The 13,952-nt window shown below is 40.9% G+C and overlaps 1 protein-coding gene across 1 annotated transcript; it reads left to right on the top strand.

The window, feature by feature from the left end:
* Positions 1–7,328: 7,328 nt before the first annotated feature.
* ddx52 (DEAD (Asp-Glu-Ala-Asp) box polypeptide 52) lies at positions 7,329–13,716 on the top strand (the record flags this gene model as incomplete). The annotated part of the gene is made up of 14 exons (XM_083633618.1): positions 7,329–7,415; positions 7,691–7,952; positions 8,037–8,185; positions 8,351–8,536; positions 8,627–8,770; positions 9,253–9,364; positions 9,444–9,516; positions 10,234–10,437; positions 10,546–10,636; positions 11,083–11,205; positions 11,303–11,453; positions 11,579–11,654; positions 11,847–11,918; positions 12,132–13,716. The coding sequence occupies 14 exons, from the start codon at positions 7,329–7,331 to the stop codon at positions 12,454–12,456; spliced, it is 2,055 nt and encodes a 684-aa protein (XP_083489744.1). The 3' UTR covers positions 12,457–13,716.
* Between the last annotated feature and the right edge of the window lie 236 nt (positions 13,717–13,952).

Here is a 13,952-nt window from a genome sequence, read left to right on the forward strand (position 1 = left end):
TTGAGCGAGTAACAAGAAAGGGCCTTGTGCTGGGTTTTGGAAGTAAAGCTGAAATTGCTGGGGGGAGGTTATTGTTTTGTAACTGAAAGTAAAATTTGATGGCTAACAGATGTGTGTAGTTTTGGAAGGTTAGGGCATTGTAATGTGAGAGGGCTGTGCAGTGATGGGTCCAGTTTGAGAGATTACCATGTATTTTATAGGCTCTATTGTACAGTCTTGCTATTGGTTCAGTGATTTCTTTTGTTGTGAGGGACCAGATGGGGAGACAGTATGATAGGTTGGAGAGAAAAATGGCATTCAGATAGGTGGCAGAGACAGTAGATGTAAGAAATGGCCTGATCTTATTGTAGACATACAGTTTCTGTTTAAGTTTATTGGTTAGGCTGTGGATGTGGTTGCGATATGTAAGGTGAGAGTCTAGATGTATTCCAAGATATTTATAAGTGTAACTGGCCCTTGGCTTGTATAAACAGGAGGCAGAGAGTCTCGACAGATGAACCACGGTTTATTGTTCTTTCATCATGGCACCGTAGGGAAACACCGTGAAAACTATAAAACATACAAAAAATACAGTTTCCACATCAAAGGTACAATGTGCTAAGCAAGTTAAAATGACTATCGACATACACAATTTATTAAGCTAAAATTTGACTACTAAAATACAGATGTATTAAGGGTGCAAGTAGGCCTTGTTTACATGCTGACAAAAACTAAATACCGTAAATTCCGGACTATAAGCCGCACCGGTGTATAAGCCGCACCTGCAAAGTTGACTATTTTTTTCTTATATAAGCCGCACCGGACTATAAGCCGCGGGTGTTTTAATGGTATTTTTTTTTTTTTTTTTTTTTTTGTGTTTTAATGTTTAATTACCTATGTAAGGGTAGCTTACAGGTAGGAAGCTCCCATTTATTAACATTTCAACAAAACAACATAACACAACACCACCTGTGTTGTTTTTTACAGTGCACACAGTGTCATACAGTGTCATACAGTGTGGTGAAAAGAGGGCAAGAGAGGAAATTAAAACTTATTATAGTTATATAGGATTTATAGTTAGAAAGAGTGCTAAAAAAGAGAGATTTTTTTTTTTTTTTTTTGAAAAAATCCATAGATAAGCCGCAGGGGCCAAAAAAGGCCAAAAAACGGGAAAAAAGGTGCGGCTTATAGTCCGGAATTTACGGTAAGCTAAATTGTCTTAAGAAACTAGGCAAACTTACTTGACATTCAATTCATACTCAAGAATGACAAATTCAGACATAAATCAATACACCTCAATGAATCATCGCCAAACCAATTGACCAAACGAAGTACATTCACACTTACAAATATATTGTGGCCTGCTGATATCAAACAAATTGAGCATACCTCATTCCGCTCACCAAGGGTGTTAATCGAGGGTTTGCAGATGCATCTTGGACATCACATTGGCACACTGACAAATTAAACAGTAAATGTCACCATCAACTTGAAAGAAACAACTCAACTGCAACCAAAACTCAAAATTAGCTATGCTCTACATACCTCCAAGAATTTACAAGTAGCCTAGTTTTCTTTATCTTCATACAGGATGAGTTGACATTTCTCAAACTCTCCTTAACTTCTGTTCTGTTTGCCATCAGCATAGGTCTACTAATGAGGCCACCAAGACAGGTGGTAATATTGGTTCTTGAAAACAGGGTTTCCTAGTCACATGACATCATATGCATGGGCAGATGACCAAGAATGCATTTGAGCAGGTCCAGGTTCAATCAAGGAACCAAAAAACTATTCAAGTGACAACATAAAAGGAATGTACCAATTAGGGATGGGCATTTCTAGCAAAAACACTATTCGAAATTCGCTGGCCAAATTCGAATTTAATTCGAAATTCGAAAAAAAAAAAAAAAATGTAAAAAAAAAAAAAAAAATTTAATTTAATTTTTTTTTTTTTTTTTGTGAGTGAAATGTTGCATTGTCTCCCCTGATTCTAAGTCTACGGCTTTATTAATTAATATAAAAAGCTTCTGCTGTGGATTTTTAGCTCAAACAAGCATTGCACCACTGAAGTAAAGAACATGTTACATGACATTGACATTTTCGAAAATAAAAAACAGTTTTGACAATCATGAGTGGTTCATTAAATATTTAGTAGGCTCAGGTCTGAGTGCCAAAGGGGTGCCAAAGTCACCCCCTCTCCCTCTTCATGGGATTTCATCCGCCATTCATTTTTCCATAAACCTTGCTTAAAATGCTTATAAAAATTGTTTTACTTGCTCAAACCAAGCGATTTGACTATACTTAGAATCAGGGGAGACAATGCAACATTTCACTAAAAAAAAAAAAAAAAAAAAATTTTTTTTTTTTTTTTTCGAATTTCGAATTTCAATAATAAAAGTCGACCTTGATAATAACAACGATTATTCGAAAATTCGAAATTCGATGCCCATCCCTAGTACCAATTACACAGAAGAAAACAAAAGTCAGTGGTGATAGGAGGTAAGCGGTCAGTTACACAGCTAATTATATTCTGTCTGTACTCCCAGGACGACTGGCACTGCTACCGCTATAGACACTGCTGGATGGTAACGGCCTGCTCAGCAGTTTAGGACTAGTTTTCACGACAGCTAGTAGCTGTCTATTCTACCAGGACCACTGATACTGATGTGCGTGTTAACATCTGACGCACAAGGTGCGTGACAAAGCCGCGGTATTTGATGCCCTCAGAATGAGAATCTGTTTATATTTGTGTCTTGAGACATCTGAAGAAGAAACCACAAGACTTTCTTGGAAAACTCGAGGCCATCTAGTTTTATATAAATCTCAAGGCTTCTTGAAATCCTTGGGGTCTTGAAGATGTATTTTGAATGCTATTAATATTTATTCTACTATACTTAAGTTTATTTTATGGATCAATATCTGATACACAAATAGACACAGACTGAATTATTTAAAGAGTAGATCTTTATGAATGAATTATTTCATTTACACTTGATTTCAGATAAATGTACGGTAATGTAATTTTTTCCACATTGAACCAAATGTCAATATTACAAACCGCATCTGGTTGACTGAGTGGGGATACAGCAGTAGCCTACAACAGAACTGTTTTGTAACAAAAATTAATTGAGGTTACATTAATGGGAAAATCATAGGAATGGTATGCAAGATTATGCCAGGTGAAGCGAGACATTCAAATTGAGGAAACAATATTACAAAATTGTGTAAACCGTATGACCTAGAGCTGACGCAGTGTGTTACACTGACATCTGTACTGCAGTTTGAACAATCAGTTATATAAATGACAGTACTGTGCTCATGGTGTATCATGGATTCTGTGTAGTATTACAAAGAGCATAGACTACATTACCCACCATGCACATGGCATTGGCAATGATGACTCGGGGATTAAATTTCTCAGTCACGATGGATTTCAGTCAATTGGAGTCAGATATGAAATGTGAAAAGTATAAAAAATGAAGGCCCCTATGTATATTATTTTATTTCAATTTGTGTATTGAGTTTGTATGAAAGCTTTTATTTTGAAAAATTCTGTTTGACTTAACACATTGAGTGCCAGCCATTTTTTCAATCCTGTAGGTAAATTGTGCCAGGTTTTTTTTTGAGGATTCTGGCTCATTTTACAAGAGCCGAGGATTATTTTCTGTTAAGAATTCGTGAACACCAATCATCTAAAAATAACTAATAGAATGTGTGCTTTCTCTGTCTAAAAGAGTTAGTTTGCAGAGTTAGTAGTTATGTAGATCAGTGGTTCCCAACCTTTTTACACCAAGTACCACCTGAGAAAGTAGTTGGCTCTCCAAGTACCACCATATGACCGACGTTAAAATACAGTCTATTCAGCTATGCACAGTTCACGCAGGAGGCAAATTTATTCCAACCTGCAGCCTATATGTGCAACCTGCAGCAGCTGCACTTGTGCTGGGTTGACTGCTGTCTTCACCTCCTTGTGCTTCATCGTTGCTGCTCTCCTCTACTACAGCTCTTTTACGATTCCCTCCCGTTTTGATCGACTTTAGCATCCCTCCTTTGTTCACCACTTGTGTAACCATGCGGGGCGGGCAGGTAATTGTGCATGCGCAACAGGTATAGTGTCCGTCAGAAACAAATATTTGTTTCTAAATCTCAAGACAACAAAATAAACCTCAATTTCAATGATCACAAGTTTATTTTCATTCGTAGTATTATTTTGATAGATAAACATGTTTTACAATTGATTTTAAAGTTGGGTTTATTTCATAATTTAAATATTGGGATTCCAGGGATCAAGTACCACCAGCAGGGGGAGGCGCAAGTACCACCTACATTGAGAAACACTGCCAATAATATTAATAATTATTGTTATTATTTCACTTTCACATGTTTGAAAACTACTACTAATGACCACCATGGATTTTGCACAAAAACTAAAAAAAAAAAAAAAAATTTTTTTTTTTTTTTTACAGAGCCTTCCAAGTACCACCAGCAGGGGGCGCAAGTACCACCTACGGTACGCGTACCGTAGGTTGGGAACCACTGATGTAGATATTAGCCGTTGAGTACAGCATGGTTTCAGAGATTTTCAGAGAGTTTGGAGATAAATGGATTTTTAGAACCACCTCACGTGCCTGTGATTATGGGTGCCCTTGTCTCCCACTCTGTGCGCTCTCTCTCTCTCTCTCTCCTCTCTCTCTCTCCTCTCTCTCTCTCCTCTCTCTCTCTCTCTCTCTCTCTCTCTCTCTCTCTCTCTCTCTCTCTCTCTCTCTCTCTCTCTCTCCGTGCGACTCTAGGCTTTATGCTGCTCACCCAGTCCATTTCTGGAACCCCCCACCGCAGCAGCGCGAAGCGTCCCCGCCTACAGTATGAGAATGAGGCTCGTTCGTTTCTGACTGTAAAATCGCCAAGCCATTTCCGCGGGAGGCGGCTGCTTTTGGTCCACGGGTCCCGTGGCTGTGGCTTTCTCTCTGTCTCTGTCTGGAGAGAACTGTCGCCACTTAGTGGTCGGTAAAATAGATTATACACATTCTCTTCCTCCGATAGTGATATAGAAGACGTAAAAGGGGTTGATTGATGTCCCACCGTCAAAAAAAAAAAATGTTTATGTAAGACGAGATAGCTCGTCTATGGCACTTAACCGTTGGATTATGTAAGACGAGATATCTCGGCTATGGCACTCAACGTGTTAATAAAAACAAAATATTTTAATTGTGGTTTATTATAGCCACTAATTTGCATAATGTCTATGTTGCAACATAACACTGATTCAGCCTGGAACACAATGTATCATTACTGGGTGTTTGGGAACTTTAGAGTGAAATGAGTGTGATATGTACTTAACACACTGTCCACTCTTTTTTTTAACAAGATAACCTATGGGAAGCAACCGCACGACAGGGAAGAAAGCGGACACTGCAAACGCCTGTAAAATAGGCCTGTAAAAATGTTCAGTCAGTTAATCCCTGGACTCTACAGACTGTCCAGGGACTGTCCAGCAGATTCCGATATACAAAACAATAAACATACACTGATTTTCCACAACATTAACACTGTCTGGTTTCAAAGTTACTCAACATGAGAATGTAGGTGTTTCTATCAGAGAAATCTTTGTTCTCTCTTGCAGTGTGTTTGACCCTGAACGTGACCTTATTACTGTGCACCTGTTGCACAATGGGGAGCGAAAGCAGCAACTTGTACAGTTGCACCCCTTCAAGTCAATCCTACCTGAAGAAATTCCCTATTCCTCTCCTCGGGAAGAAACGCAACATGTTTATTTCCACAAGGTAGGCTACAGTATATTAATATGGACTTTGCTGGAACGGTCTTCTACAAATACATTAGGTTTAGCCAGTCTTCAGCATCACGATTGCTTTATTTTGCCAAGTACTACAGGTGCACAAGGGAGTATGAACTGATTGATGGTGATGCTTTACTAGCATTGTACCAGGCGTTGCCATGGTGAAATAGGCACAAAGCAATACAACTGTGGTTTTTGCTTGGCCAGAAATGATGGTGGTGTCCAGGACTTTACAATCTGCCCATGACCTTCCCCCGGATCACAACACACCACCATGCAAATCTGCAGCCCAATCCCACTGGTGTTTATTTGTTTATTAAAAGGATCCCCATTAGCTGCCGCCTAGACCAGTGGTTCTCAAATGGGGGTCCGGGGACCCCCAGGGGTCCATGGCACTTTGCAAGGGGGTCCGCGAAAAGTTTTCAGGAAAATAAAAATGTAAACGTTTTTTTTTTTTGCAAAAGCTTCATAGTTCAATGAAAATATTTTATGCTTTAAATCTAAAATGGTTCATGGATTACATTCTAATCTGACAAACCTATCAATTTAAAAGTCAAGCATGTTACCGTGGAAACAATTAAGCTTAACCCAAAATCACAAATCAGAATGAGGGTTTCCCCAGTATATTTTCTATCTTGTAAGGGGTCCTTGGCTGAAAAACATTTGAGAACCTCTGGCCTAGACAACAGCTAATCTTCCTGGGGTGGCCAAGACAAAACACATTACATGACATGCAATAATTAAAATACAAAAACACAAAGGAAAAGAACAGGAGAAAGAATAAAAAGCAAATCTAATGACCTAGTTGTATTCTGCACACTGCAATTTACTTAGACTTTCATATTACGTACAATCATATTTAAAGAAGATTCTTTCTATGGAGATAGAATCAGTCATGTGCAATGCACAGTATATTATAAGCAGGGTGGAAGTAATCAATTACATTGTACTCCTGTTACTGTAATTGAGTAGCTTTTTGTGTACGTTTTAAATTAAGTAGGCTATTGTACTTCACTACATTCAAACTATATCCATTAGGGTAGAAGTTTTGTGGCTCTCCATAAAAAAACTCCATCAGGAACTGGCCAATTATAGATATTTATTTTGTTTTCCCTATTATATACTATAGTTTTAATTTTCTCTCATGGCATGGGAGATATCCTACATCTAACTTATTCTCTTCTCAAAAGTAACTATAACTACTAGGTACTCAAGCTACTTCTTTTCAATCTTTTAGCGTACTCAAGTAGATACTTTTACTTCTATGTAAATACAATATCAGCAGTAGACATTAGTACTGTCGTTCCCACCACCACTGGTTACTCTAATTCCACTGTTCACTTCTGTTTGTCTGGAGATGGAATCAGAAATCCCCCCCATGGTGAGATGAAGCCTTTTCTCAGGCAGTTTTGGGCGCAGCCAGCAGGGGGCGACATGGCCGCTTTGTGTCAAAGCCTGGCACAGGAAAAGCGGGTTGATCACGCGGCTGTTGACTAGTGATGCCTGGAATCTCTGGATCGTGGGTCCACACACCACACCACGCTGACCTGGAGCAATGGACGCCTTCGACTTGTTTCGGAAGCTTGGAGCAGGGGCAAAATTTGATTTGAAGAGGTTTGGTAAAGATGCCGAACGTTTTAAGGTAATATTAACATGTCCACTTGTTGATGTATTGGAATAAGTTCGTCACTAAATTATCTTTTCACATATAACCTGATTTGTGCCAGCGTGAAAAAAAACATGCTATGTTCGCTTTGGACGTTTTTGACACAACAGCATTTTGAGGCGGCTAGCTAGCTAGCTAGCTAGCTTGCTACTCAGTCATTTGCTAGTGGAAAATTTGTAGCGTAACATTTTAATAAATACATAAATGCAGCTTTTAAGTAACTAGTATTTTTTCTATGCTACGTAATCCAGGTTGTGAGACCTCAAGGTGGGGGAGCGTCCTCAGATCTTCTCTCTGCCATCGATTACTTTGGCACAGGCCCAGCCAATGCAGCCCAAAACAGGACTGGACTGGAGGAGGAAGAGGAGGCGGATGGAGAGGAAGATGAGGATGAGCTGGACAGTGAAAGAGGGGAAACTGGTGCTGGAGGCAAAAGGAAACGAAAGGCTGAAGAGAAAGCCAGGAGGATGAGGAAGAATAAGAAGATCAAAGGCAGCGAGGTGGAGACAGAAGGTATGGTGTAGCTAGTTTGTCTTTCTGTCATTTCAAAACAAAGAGAACTGAGCTGAAGCATTAAACACGGTGTCTTCTGTCCAGCTGAAGGAGGTGGGGGACCAGAGGAAGAGACGGAGAGAAGTGGAATCTGCTGGACATCTTCTTTAGACAGAAAGATCCAAAACCTACCACCACAGGACGGGAAGGAGAGAACGGCCCTGAAGAGACTGAAGCACCTTCATCAGGAAAAGGTGTTTTCATAGTCGGCGCATATTCTTCCACCATGACTGACTATGACAAGCGTTTGTCTCCATGTCAACCGATAAAAACACCATGTAAATCGTCTCTCTTCACTAGTAATGTTGCCTGTGTCGAGTGAGAGCTAAACTGTTCATTCTGTCTTCAATTGATTTTAGGTTAACCGCATCCGTGCAAGGCACCGCATCAACGTGCACGGCAGCGACGTGCCGGATCCCGTGTGTACATTTGAGGAGTTGCAGTCCGAGTATCGGCTGAACCCGCGAGTCCTCCAGAACCTCAGAGTCGCGGGACTGAACTCCCCAACACCCATACAGATGCAGGCAATACCACTGATGATGCATGTGAGTAGACGCACACAAATACTGTAGTGGTTTCTTAACATAGCAGCAGTAGTTATTGGGATTCCCTACCGTGTCTTGTGTCTCTGTCAGGGTCGGGAGCTGCTGGCCTGTGCTCCCACTGGCTCTGGGAAGACTTTGGCGTTCTGTCTTCCACTGCTGGCTCACCTCCAACAGCCAGCCAACCTGGGCTTCAGAGCTGTCGTCATCTCCCCAACCAGAGAGCTGGCCAGCCAGGTACCGAACACATGCACATGCACACACACACACACACACACACACTCAGCTCTGCTGTCTCTTCTGGCTCTTTTACATCACAAGATCGGGGGATTTCAGAGGGTTGGCGCCTCTTGATTGGGATCAGGTCTGTTTGTGATAGGAACTATGGTCTAGACTAGAGAGAGACAAATATTCAAATATATTTGGATAAAAAGAAACACTTTTTTAGTTTCTCACTTTTTCTCATCTCTCTTTGGTTAAGTGCACAATAGGGCTGCTTGATTATGGCAAAAATCATAATCACGGTTATTTATTATATTAAGATTATGATTATTTAACACAATTACTCATTGACTTTGGCAACATCATACATTTATTGAACTTGAAAAAACGTGTGTTTTTAATACTGGATTTCTTTGAAATTTAAATCTAATTGAACTGAAAAACAAATAAATCCAAGTTGTATTTTTAACAGCTTTCATTGTATTTTGTTCTTTTAGACCTACCGAGAGCTGCTTCGTCTGTCAGATGGACTGGGCTTCAGAGTTCACATCATTGACAAGGCTTCCATGGCAGCTAAGAAATACGGACCTCAGTCAAACAAAAAATACGGTAAGCCAAATTCAGATAGAATGTTCGAAGTCTGTTCTCTCCGATTAGTCGTCCTCACTCTTCACATTTCTCTCTGCAGATATACTCGTCAGTACTCCCAACAGAATCATCTTCCTCCTCAAGCAGGATCCTCCGGCGCTTGACCTCAGCAGGTAACATTTCATAGCTGTCGCTCTCTGACTTTAAAGTCCCTGGAAACCAGAAATATTTTTTTTATTATTTAGCATTTTGAGTTCATCACATCACAGGAAGCTATGTTAATAAGCCACCAGCCAAATTTGAACGATGATGAACGTCGCAAAGTATATAAATTTAGGTTTGACAGTCATGGCAAAAGTCATGAGAATCAATTAGATTTTAGAGTGTATTTTTTCCCGCGGACTGTGTGGGCGTGTCCCGTCTGCAGCAGGTCTTTTCCTCTCTCTCTCGGAGGAGGAGGAGACTGCTTGGAGGAGACCTCTCTCTCCGTTAACGGAGAGAGAGAGAGATGGAGTGTGTGTGTGTTCACGCGTTTCTCGGCGAACACACTCGCCGCTGCACTGCGAGTGCACAGCCCTACTGTGTGTGTCAGTGTGTGCGTGCGTGCGTGTGTGTGATTCGATTAAATCTTATGACGTGATAAGATCATGCATTTTAGCACCGCGCGCTCTGCTCTCTTCAATGAGGAAATGGAAATCCAGACCTTGTAGAAAAGTGTCGATTTTTGGGGTTAGGTTTGAAAGTAATTCTCTCTCTTTTCTGAGGTGCACAATTACTCACATAAGACCCTAAATTTAATAGTTAGAAGGTTTTTGTGGATTTTGGTTTCCAGGGACTTTAATTTTTTGATTTGTTTTTAACAGCGAGTTCATCAGCTTGTCTGTTTGCAGTGTGGAGTGGCTGGTCGTCGATGAGTCCGATAAGCTGTTTGAGGGTGGGAAGTCGGGCTTCAGGGAGCAGCTGGCCACGGTGTTCCTGGCCTGCTCTGGCCCCAGGGTGCGGCGGGCTTTCTACAGCGCCACCTGCACGCAAGACGTGGAGCAGTGGTGCCGCCTGAACCTCGACAACCTGGTGTCCGTCAACATCGGACACAGGTAACGCTTTTCCAACAGTGCACTCTTTCTGTCGAGTAGTATCATCAAATATGGAAGATATTTGGTAGGATTTATCAGGTTCTCACACCGTGTGAATGATCTTCCCAGGAACACAGCGGTGGAAACTGTGGAACAGGAGCTGCTGTTTGTCGGGACAGAAAACGGAAAACTCCTGGCCATGAGAGACATCGTTAAAAAAGTACAGACACACAAGAATGATTACTTTTCAAGCTCCTAAGGAGTAGTTTGACCTATTATTAAATTCTACTTTTTTCAGAGTCAGACTATGAATCGATGCAATCGTGTCTTTCAAGAACTCTTTTCTGGATATGAGGTCGATTGTAGAGATGGGCAAACCTATGCATTTTATTTATTTTGTTGCATTAGTTGCACAACACATAGGTTTGACAAACATAAAATCATAAAACATTCAATGATAGGGAGGTTAGGGAAAAAAAATCCAACCTGGGTTCATAAGTAACCTTGACAAGTTAATTGGACACAGTGAATATTGTCTTAACATAAACGGTTGATATAGAGGGGAAAACCTGAAAGAGAAAGAAACAAACAATGAATCAATATATAAAAGTCATGAACATTTTCTTTTGTTTTCATCCATCCTGCTCCCTTTGCTGCCCACCTCAGGGTTTCCTGCCACCCATGCTGGTGTTTGTCCAGTCTATAGACCGAGCACGGGAGCTTTTCCATGAGTTGGTGTATGAGGGCATCAACGTAGATGTCATCCATGCAGACCGCACACAGCAGCAGGTACACACACTGTCCATAATGACTCCATACACCGTCAGTAAAGTGTCATGGCCGGTGACCGTCCTCTTAATCCTCGCCTCATTGGCTTCTCTTGCAGAGGGACAACGTCATGAACAGCTTCCGCTCTGGGAACATCTGGGTGTTAATCTGCACGGCTCTGCTCGCCAGAGGGATCGACTTCAAAGGCGTCAACCTGGTTCTGAACTATGACTTTCCCACCAGTGCTGTGGAATACATCCACCGTATCGGTCAGTTCTCGGATACAATCAATCAGATGTTTAATGATGCAATCATCCTGTGTTGCCTTATTTCCCTTCCATTTCCCTCTCATCTGTGGATCGGTCTTCATATTATTCTCTCTTCGGTTTCTCAGGACGAACTGGCAGAGCGGGACATGAGGGGAAGGCAGTCACCTTCTTCACAGAGGATGACAAGCCATTGCTGCGCAGGTACGTGGACTTATGTGGATTTCAGTGGAATGACAGACACTGTGAATACATTTCCTTTGCTGATGGAAGATGTAGTTATTAGTCGTTTCTGTGACTCTGGGATATACATTTTTTTTTCTATTCCAGTGACATGTTCAATATTTACTTTTTGCCTATTGTCTTTTTCTGTATCTTTGGTTCGCTCCTCTACAGTATTGCTAATGTCATAAAGCAAGCTGGCTGTCCTGTGCCTGACTACATGGTGGGCTTCAAGAAGATACATAGGTAAGTTTCTTATGAGGCGGCTGGCAGTCAGAATTAAGTTCAACTGTAGCTATAGATGCCTAATGACTAATGGGGTTTTTAGTCTTGCTGTTGTGTTTACTACTCATTCATACTCTTAAATTCCTCTCCAGAGTGAGCGGTCATGTTTTGGGTTTAAGTTCTCAATTATGATAATGCAGTTGTAACATTGTGTGTGTGTGTGTGTGTGTCCAGCAAAGTGAAGCAGAAGCTCCAGAGGAAACCTCCCAAGAGAAGCACCATCTGCACGACTCCTCGCTTCTTAATGAAGAAACAAGGCAAAGAACAACTGAACAAAGGAAAGAACAGGACAGGACAGGCAGAAAAGCCCAAAGGAGAGAATGGGCCAAAAGGAATAGTGAAGAAGACGACGACGACGACGACAGGGGAAAAAGAGAGGAAAAAAGGACAGGGAATGAAGAAGAGAAGGAAAATGCAGAAAAAGGGGGGGACAGAAAAAGTCAAGAAGGCATCACTGAAAACCGGATCAAAACCTGCTGGAGCAAAGTTAAAGAAGTAAGAGGGGAGGAGGTGTTTGCACTCATTTTGTAACCAAGAGAATGTGTGATTAGATCAGACATGTACTGACTTCAAAGTAACAGTATCCTTCAGAAAGCAGACATCTCCATAAATTCTATATATCAAGGATAGATGGATAAACAGACAGATTTTGACTGATTTTACCATTGACATCCATGTACATTTGGAATAGTACAGTGCATTTTCTGTGGTTTAGCTTATCCTATCCTACTTACAAATACCATTGAACTGAGCCTTATCGTGCATTCCTTTATAACTGGGGACTGGTAATCTTACGACTTCAAAGGTCATGAGCTGGGCGGTGACGTCATCAGAGCTGGTATTTCCCATTCCAAACTCGTAGGAGCCTCAGCAGCCCCAACCTAAGAAATCCACGATGGCTGTGCCGCGCAACAACAGTAGTAGTAATCGTAGTAATGTTGTTTAGCACTTCTGTTTTGTTTGTGTCTCATTAAATCAGCTGTACACACAGCACTGCCAAACTTCTATCTGTGTGGACATGAGGCTGCAGTGTTTGTATGCGCAAAATTCCGCGAAATGCCATGTTGTCAATTGTTATTGCTAACAATGGCTAGCCTGGCTAGCGACTGGATCTGACCAATGAACAGTGAACTTCCCAGCTCAAGTTTTCTGCAAATGGAACGGTAACAAAACGGATGTGACGTCATTTAGCCTCCACATCCCAGTTATTTTGCGATAAAGGAACACATGATTAGTTCAATGGTATTTGTAAGTAGGATACAAAGTCAGCTTTCAATGGTACAGTTACAGTATATGTGGATTTCAGTGCTGCTCATACAGCCTCTTGAAAGCTGTACTGTTGCCCCCATCCCTATTGTAAGTGATTGAAGGTACCCAACTACAAATGGAAGAATGTCTTTCTAAAATGTGAAATACACTGTTTGAAAAGACGAACACCTCATACAAAACAAACCCTTTATAAGTTCAACTAATGAAATGCTGTTGAAATGACCTACAAACCTAAGGCCTTGAAATACTGATCATGATATACTGATAAATTAACTGCAAGTATCAGTTAATTTTCAAAATATGCATGTATGTTTTGGAGTTAAACCTGTAACACAATGAGCCCCATTTGGATTAAAGGGACATGGGATAGATGTGGGTCATCAAGCAGCCCGAACTCATTATGGACTTTCTACGTTTCCCAGGAAAAATGTCAAGAACAAGCCACATGCAGACATTTCTAATGTGTTAGACTGCATTTTTTCCCCGAATGTATTCTCTGTCAGAGTAAATATAATAAACTGTTTTATAGTTAAATTATGGCTTTTTGCCTGATTTTGTCACAAATGTTCAGCTGTAACTGATGGCGTCAAAACATTTCCTCCCTCAAGAGGCTTTGCCATTTGTGCCAAGTCACCATTGTGAATAAGAATTTGTTCTTAATGACTTGCCTGGATAAATAAATGTTAGGTTAATGCACACACACACACATACATATATATACTGTAT

This window comes from Poromitra crassiceps (assembly GCF_964638095.1).
Source record: "Poromitra crassiceps genome assembly, chromosome: 1".
Lineage (NCBI taxonomy): Eukaryota > Metazoa > Chordata > Actinopteri > Beryciformes > Melamphaidae > Poromitra > Poromitra crassiceps.